The sequence below is a fragment of the Sinocyclocheilus anshuiensis genome, unplaced genomic scaffold (assembly GCF_001515605.1).
Source record: "Sinocyclocheilus anshuiensis isolate Anshui unplaced genomic scaffold, SAMN03320099.WGS_v1.1 scaffold355, whole genome shotgun sequence".
In the NCBI taxonomy this organism is placed as follows: Eukaryota; Metazoa; Chordata; class Actinopteri; order Cypriniformes; family Cyprinidae; genus Sinocyclocheilus; species Sinocyclocheilus anshuiensis.
In genome coordinates, this window is record NW_015549571.1 from 1027827 (window position 1) to 1036535 (window position 8709).

General features: G+C 36.9%; 1 protein-coding gene across 1 annotated transcript in view; it reads left to right on the top strand.

Annotated features, from left to right (window-relative positions):
* Positions 1-8709, top strand: part of LOC107657349 (transcription factor Sp3-like) — a 13562-nt gene that overhangs the window by 1460 nt on the left and 3393 nt on the right. The window contains exons 4-8 of the mRNA XM_016445392.1: positions 4196-4286; positions 4716-4813; positions 5981-6197; positions 7108-7297; positions 7496-7692. Of these exons, the coding sequence (XP_016300878.1) occupies positions 4196-4286; positions 4716-4813; positions 5981-6197; positions 7108-7297; positions 7496-7692 (793 nt within the window). The remainder of the gene's footprint in view (positions 1-4195; positions 4287-4715; positions 4814-5980; positions 6198-7107; positions 7298-7495; positions 7693-8709) is intronic.

Genomic DNA, 8709 nt, shown 5'->3' on the forward strand with positions numbered 1-8709 from the left:
ATATGTATGTACACCCACACACACATACATATATATATATATATATATATATATATACACACACACATTTATAAATTCAATATATAATTTCATTTCCATTTCCATTTAGTTTGTTGAAGTATTAAAATAACTCCAATAAAGACCTATACAGACATAATAAATTCAGACATAATTTAACTAAAGAAAGAGGAGAAATAAAAAGCGATACTTATTGATCATGATAGGTTTGATTTTATAGATGGAGATTGTGACGAGAGGGGCGGGGCCGAGAGCTGTGGGAACGGAGCGAGGCCGGTGGAGTAATTGCTAATGCGCACTGACAGATTTATTTTGTAAACAACCTAAAGTTAAGCTCTTCTTTGGCGTGGGTTAGGATGGTGTATGCGGTGTTAAATTTTACATTCAGCTCTGCCAGTTGCACAGAACGGCTGGCGGCTAGGGGTGTGCGATATTGACGAAATTATATCTCTATTTTCTGTGATTTTTATCGATAACGATAATTTGACTGAGTGTTACTGTGCTGATATCTTAAGTACTACCGTGGACAGCTAACTCCTAAAGTTCTTGATATTCTTCATGTTCTGTGTGGTGGTCAGTTCACAGCAGTGATAGAAATGAATCTTTACCAATAAGTTTAAATAGATTTTTACCTTTTATGGTCATATTTACCTTAAAGCCATTTTTTATAATTTGAATCAAATTCTTATATTTAATCAGTCAATTAGGCTATAATAAGACATTTGGGCTGTTATTATAAAGCAAATTAAAGCATCAACAAAATTAATCTTTGCAATGCAGAGGAAACACAGAAGCTGCATCTGAAGTGGCATTTAGATGCATTTACACACAGATTAATGCAGGACATGAATGCATTTAACTTGCAGTTACACATGCATAAATAATGTTGTAATATTGTAAACATAAAATGTTGAACACTGATAATTGAAATATTTGAAACTTTAAATGTGAAATTAAAACCGCCAGTAGGTGGCAGCAAGTCACTGTTGATAAGTTAGTCATTGCGATTGAACCGAATCATTTAAACGGTTGATTCATTCAAGAGCGAAACACCGTCATGTTGCTCCGAGATGAGAAACAGTGCTGTGGCTTTGTTTGGAATTATTTTTGTTGGCAAAAACAGGCAATATGCTGTCTAAAACGTAAGTCTCTTAATATTAACTTCTGGTTTATTGAACAGTTGTATAAAATCAGTATCACATTTGTAATCCTGATTTTTGGAGAAAAAAATGGCACTCTTCTTATGGTATTGATTAACTATATGAAATGATATAAAGGCCCCATATCTTGAATTTTGTGATGCATTTTAATAGACTGAATCATGCAGTGAAAAAAACGCACTCTAACCTACTAGACTTCATCACGTCATGTATGCGTGCACTCTGTAGGTGTGTTTTGTTTGGATTTTGCAATATACTCGATAATGTCAAATCGCACATCGTAAAACATCAATTACGAAATGTGTAGATTCAGTGGAGAACGCTGTTACCTGCAAACTCCGTCCCACAGGCTTTAAAGTGAATGCAGCGCATAGAGCACAGTGCATTTTCATAGCAAAGTCTTTCAACCATTCTCTCCGAAAACTGTACGCCTTCTTTTCGGCTGGTGGATCAACATTCACCACATGATCGCTATCACCAGCACCATTATTTGTAACTTTAGGTGGTTTACGAAAGAAATCTGTCAGTGTTCTTTTTCATTTTCCCTCTTCTTCAGCCCTTTACATTCCCCGCGGTAGTTAGCTCCCTGTAACCTGACACTGGAAAGCTGTGACTGGGTGATTGACGGCTAATATTAACCAATCTAAAATCTGCATTGAAGTTAAGAATGTAAAGGTGAAGTTTAATTGGTTATGTAGCCTAACGTTTTTGATAGCACTCAGAGGCACATACTCTGAACGTTTTTAGAGAAATGAAAACAGGTCGCACGACAACAATTATATGCACTCGCACAAATGCTCCCAACTATATTTTGAGGTCGCACAGATTAAATTTTGGGAGCATATGCGATTTCGAGCCTTGTGTTACAAAGTATAATCAAATAGAAAAGATATTTTAAATTGTAATAATATTTTACAATATTACCCTTTTACTGTACCTTTGGTCAAAATAAATTAGTGACTTGATGAACAAAATAAATTTCTTTCAAAAACATAAAAAATGGGTAATTTATTTAAATTTGTATTTCCAGTTTTTCAGCTTTTTTTAATTTCTTAAAAAATAAATAAATATAGCCCTCACTAATGGCATTTCGCAGCAGTACAGAAAACACAGAAGACATGACTGGATACTTGTGTAGAGTTTATGATCATAATGTTTGTCTCTCCAGGTATAGGTACTCATAATTTCACAAACACAACTCAGAAAACAAAGCAAAACCTAAACTCTTGAAAATTTGATCACACTAACCAGGAAAAAAAAAAAAATCATGAGATTGTGCAACACAAATGAAGAAAAAAAAGTGCACTGCAAATTTCCAAAATTGGCTTAAAATTTTTAAGCTAGTACAGAAATACAGCAAAAGCTGAATGATGTGCTTCTTTGCCACCAATAAGAGACTTCCAGTGATTAAAAAATGTCCCCCCAAAAAAAAAACCCAGGTTCACAAATTACATTCTATTTAGATATATTTGAAACGTACTTTATTTTCCCCATTTCATAGTATGTTTATATATTTATGTATAAATGTGTGTATGTTTGTATTAGGGATGCACCGAATGTTCGGCAACCGAAATTATTTCGAAATTATACACCGAAAGAGCTTTTTTTTTTTTTTTGCTATTTTCGGCCGAATCATTTCAGTTAATAGGCGAAAAGACCGAATAAATTGTACCAAACTATGATGTCACATGAACAAATAGAGGCGCGCACTAATGCAGCAAACATGTCTGCAGTGTAAAAGTATTTAAAACTGTCAGAGAAAGTCGCAAAAATCATTACAAGCACCGACAGCGAGAGACTGCTTAGGACTGCATCGCAGGTCTTCGATGAGAAGAGGAAGGGTGGTTGTTGCTTTTTACTGTATGATGATTGAAATCGCGAAATGGCCTTAAACAATCAGTAAATAAACTGCAGAACGTTGTGTTTCATAATACACGCATGAATTGCATATATTCTGACAGCGCTGCATGAGCTCGCGGCTCTATCTGCTTATAGCCAGGGTTCAAAGTCCAAAGCGCAAGAAAATCTGCGCTGAAAAATACAGTAAAAAATACATGCCTGATTCAAGTCTCAAAAATGGCCAAAAAATATTATTTTACTAACTTACTAATTTGAAGTTAAATTGTGCTTTGTTGATATAATGTCTGCTAGAATGTTAAAAAATGTTCAGTGTTAAGTAAATATTTTTAAATTGTTGTTTTATAATTGATTTTTTTTCTTTGAAAAGTAAGACAAAACAGTAAAAATCACATTTTAGCTGTTTAATTTATGCAATGGTGAGAAGAAATTGGCAAAATACGGGGGAAAAAATACAACAAAAACGTGTTCAGTATTCGGCCTTCGGCCCAGTGTTTCATTTTGTTTGGCTTCGGCCAAGAATTTTCATTTCGGTGCATCCCTAGTTTGTATATATATGGTAAGTGATTAAAATTTTTAATCTAATTAATTACATGATGTGGCGATTTAATTAATCGAAAATTAATCACATCAAATTTGGCTGAGAAATTACTCCCAAAAAATAATTTAAAGTCATTGTTGTGTAAAGCATCAAACAGACATTAAAAAAAGCAGCTTCAGCAAGAAATATTTTGTTTGATTCAACATAAAATTTATTACATATACTCTTTTGGACCATGTGAAATGTCAGATGATCCACATAGGTCTGGGGCGGGGCAAGTGCGTTAAATGCGTTAATAATTTTAACGTGTTATTTTTTCACCGTAATTAATCTAATTATCGCGTTAAATTACCAGCCCTATTTTGCTAAAAGGCAAATATTAGTGGAAAATTGGATTGTTTTGAGGGTCACGTTCACTAGTATTTCAGACTAAATTCAAATAATTTTCATACGCAGGATGGGTTTATCCGTGTTCCTTGGCTCCATGTTTTGCATCAGTCACTATAGTAACAGCAAGAGATGAGGACGTGTTCATTGTTATTGGATCTTCCCGTGTACATGCACCGTTGTGGCATCACTTTTAACATCTTGTTCTTTTGTGAACCCGTTTCCTCCCTAGAACGCAGACCTCTCAGTGCAGTTAACAGGGTCGTCTGAAAGGTGGGAGGCGGTGAAGGACGAGTCGGGTGTCCTGCATCTCCACGGCACGGGTATCTGATTTCAAATTTCTTAAATATTAATTAAAATTCAAAACAATTTATGTCGGCTATCGGCCACCCTGCTTTCCAAGATATTGGCATCAGCACCGGCTGTCAAAAAACCAATATCGGTCAACCACTAATTCTAACTACGTTCTCTAGGCTCCATCACGCAGTGAGTTGTTGCCCTGCATCATATTTGTCATCAATCAACTGTATGAAATGTCAGATGATCCACATAGGTCTGGGGCGGGGCAAGTGCATTAAATGCGTTAATAATTTTAACACGTTATTATTTTTTCACAGTAATTAATCTAATTAACGCGTTAAATTACCAGCCCTATTTTGCTAAAAGGCAAATATTAGTGGAAAATTGGATTGTTTTGAGGGTCACATGTTCACTAGTATTTCAGACTAAATTCAAATCATTTTCATACGCAGGATGGGTTTATCCGTGTTCCTTGGCTCCATGTTTTGCATCAGTCACCATAGTAACAGCAAGAGATGAGGACGTGTTCATTGTTATTGGATCTTCCCGTGTACATGCACCGTTGTGGCATCACTTTGAACATCTTGTTCTTTTGTGAACCCGTTTCCTCCCTAGAATGCAGACCTCTCAGTGCAGTTAACAGGGTCGTCTGAAAGGTGGGAGGCGGTCTGCTTCCGCAAGTTTCTTGTCCAGAATGCTTTGTTAATACAACATTAGTCAGCAGTTGCCTACTGTAGCTGTTTTAAGTGCATACTATTTATTTAACACAATATCTGTCAGCAACTATAACTAAGCTGCAATCTGCAGGGGAGTTCTCATCTGAGCTCATGTTTGGAACTAAAGCTCTCAGAGAAACTATGTAATGACATGATAAATTGGTCCTCAATCCCCCTGTACAACACCTGACCTAGTTCAAGAGCAAGAATCTCTCTAACTCTCTCAGCCCAATGTACAACAACCTTTATTTACCAGGCACATTGGACTAGCAGGACATTTGCGGCTTAATGCATAGAATGGGAGACCATCATGGTAGTTTGTTAGGAGTGTCATGGCTTCATTAGCTGGGGGATTCTGCTATATGTGCATATATATGCATGTGCATGGCTTACCATTTACAATGAATCATCACAAAAACTGATTAGCCTTTATCATGTTTGATGTTACTGATTTTGAAATTCAGTAAAAAGTCACAACTTGCATAAATCTGTAGAAAACATTACTTTTGTGATTGGTTACTGTGTGATTTTTGGTGATATCTTTTATGGCTTTTTGCTCAAACATGGCACACAGTGACGTAAGGCCACACCAATAACGAGACATTTATTAGCATCCACACCAACAGCTTTGTCATCTGCTGCTTGAAATGTGCAAGTTCTTTAAACTCGTTTGGATTTTCATTGGCTGTCAATTTTTTATCGTTCATCAGTAGAAAAAAAATGTTCTTAGAGTGATTCCAACAATATATTTTCTTTGTGTTTTATCATTGTAGTTGTAGTGTATGAACTTCCTTGTTCTCAAAGAATTAGAACAATTATTAATACTGAATAGTTATCGTCTTTCGTGTGAGGAACTTTAACAGTGTGGATGAATTGCAGGAATGCAGACAGGCTCTTTAAAGTAACTTTTTAAATTAAATTAAGACGACAAGCCTGCTGTGCTTTAAAAATGTTATGAAAAATAGTTAATTACTTTACATTCCACTAATCTGTCCATGCAGGTCCAAGGAGTTCAGAACCTCCAGAACCTTCAGCTCCAGACGGCTCCAGCTCAGCAGATTACTCTGGCCCCGGTGCAAACGCTGTCTCTGGGTCAGGGTGGTGCAGCAGTCAGCCTGACCTCCGGACAGATGCCTAACCTGCAGTCGGTGACGGTGAACGCTGTGGGCCAGGCAGGCATTCAGTTCCAGCAGTCTGAGGACACAGACAGCACTGGAGGTACTGCAGCTCCTGTTTCAGGAAGTCTGATGAAAATGTCTGTAGTAATCTTCTTAATAGGGGAGAAAAACATGTAGGTAGATGTAGGGCCCTATGACGGCTTTCATTTATTTTTTCGCAAATTACTTTTTATTTTATTTTTTTACTCAATTAGTGTTTTCCATTTTAATTTGTCTAGAGCCCATTTTAATGGTTTAATTGTTAAAATTAAAATAATCAAAAGGGATATCTAATCAATTGAATTCATACAAAGTATTTTAATAATTTCTTAACATTTGAACAATATTAGTACCCTGTGGGATGTTTTTTTATTATTATTATTATTATTACTTTTTATTATTTATTTCAGAAATTGTGTTGTGTTTTTTTTAATTCAGTGCATACAAATTCAACTAATCTTTTGAACTAATCACATTTAAACAGTCCCTTTCTTTTATGGCAAACAAAGTGCTACACAACAGAGATTTACTGATTAGATTACAATTGTGTGGTAGTCCTTAAATAATGTTTTCATTCTACTGTACAACAGCAACATTTCTGTCAATTTCTTTTATTTATCTTTTATTTTGGAGGGTTTTAATAAAGATCTATGAGTTTGTGCGTATCTGACGATAGTTTTATTTAATAAAATCAAGGCAGCTTTATAAAGTTCATGTGGACTGTAAACACATTTATTTACCCAAATTCTGTGAAATTCAACATTATACACTAAAATCAATTTTTTTGACTGGATTCCATCCATGTCTTCCACATCATGGAAATCATAGGGCCCTGTGAAGGTGACCATCTAAAGTAAACTAGATGAAGCAGTCCAGAAGAATCATTTAGAGTGACATTGCAGAGGGAAGATGTGTTTAGCGGTAATGATGCAGTGCTGTTAGTGTAACGCTGATCATACTATACTCTATAGATATTCAGATTAAGGAGGAGCCTGATTCGGAGGAGTGGCCTCTGGATAGTAGCTCTACGCTGAATGCCAATGACCTCTCTCACCTTCGTGTTCGTTTAGTGGAGGAGGAGATGGAGGGATTGAACCAGGAGGGCAAACGTCTGCGCAGGGTCGCATGCACCTGCCCCAACTGCAAAGAGGGAGGCGGGAGGTGAGATCACACTGCTGAGAGCACATTTCCTTTAGCACGTATCCTCACTTAGTTTTGAGACACGGTACAATTTCTGTGTTTATATTGTAATAATATATATGTAATACACTACACTTTTTGTTTTACTACACGTCTTCATCACTGGATGTGTGTAATATATTTCCATTCTGACTGTACATTTCTAATTATATGTTGTAGGGGATCTAACGTGGGCAAGAAGAAACAGCACGTGTGCCATATAGCCGGCTGTGGGAAGGTATACGGGAAGACGTCTCACTTGAGAGCTCACCTGCGCTGGCACTCGGGAGAGAGACCCTTTGTCTGCACCTGGATGTTTTGTGGGAAGAGGTTCACGCGCAGTGATGAATTACAGCGACACAGGAGAACACACACTGGTACTCCTTCTCTCACACACACACACACACACACACACATATATGTAGTGACTACTTCTGTTCTAAAACCTAGCCAACTGCTTACATAGGCAGCTAGTGTCTAAGGCGACATCATGACCCATATAGAGTCTGATTTGGAACACTCCAACATGTTGCTAAGGTAACAGTGCAGCTAAAAAGTAAAACAATATTGGTTATGAATTTATAATATTGAACATTTTAACTGATGCGTTAAGCTTTCCTCCAATGTCAGCTTAAAAAAAAACATATTACTGAAAATGTCTGTAAATAATGTATCTTCCAGCATAGGGTGATGTCAGTATCTACTAGGGCTGGGCGATTTGGCAAAAAATTAAAATCTTAATTAAAAAAAATTTTCCAGAACAATTCTTTTTTTTTTTTTTTTTACGATTTTTAACTAGTCAACTTAAAAATGTAAACTTTTTCTTTATTAACCCTCTATTTAAAGAAAATTCAAGTTAAAAGAAGTTCACTCCCATCTTCTTGCATGTTTTTCCTATTCCACTGCCCGCGTTGCATCTTTGTCAACACAAAAGCGAATTCTGTGTGAATGGCGCCTAGTGGTACGAGCACGTCACATGAGCGGTTAATCACGTGCGCCGACATGCGCTTGGATCATTCTTTTCTCTTTACTGCAGACCTGCCAACCTGTACGCATTTTGTGTAGCGGATACGCATTTTGACCTCAAAGTACGCTGGTACAATTTGTCACTCTAAACTACGCAAAAAAACCTGGTGACGCCTCTGTCCACGTGCAGTATTCAAAACAAGCAACAGAAAAAGATGAAGAGTTCAACCAATCAGAGCGATTGGAAAAAATGAGGGGAAAAGAAACATTTAGCGCATTGTTGTTGTTCTGCCGGCCGGCACACCAAACATCCTCACCGCCACGGCTGCAGCTTCTCAGTGACAACATAGTGACGCCGCTCGCATCATTCACAGTCGGGTTATTAGCAGAGAACACAGAGCAGGACTTGAATTTCGGCGCGGGATTGC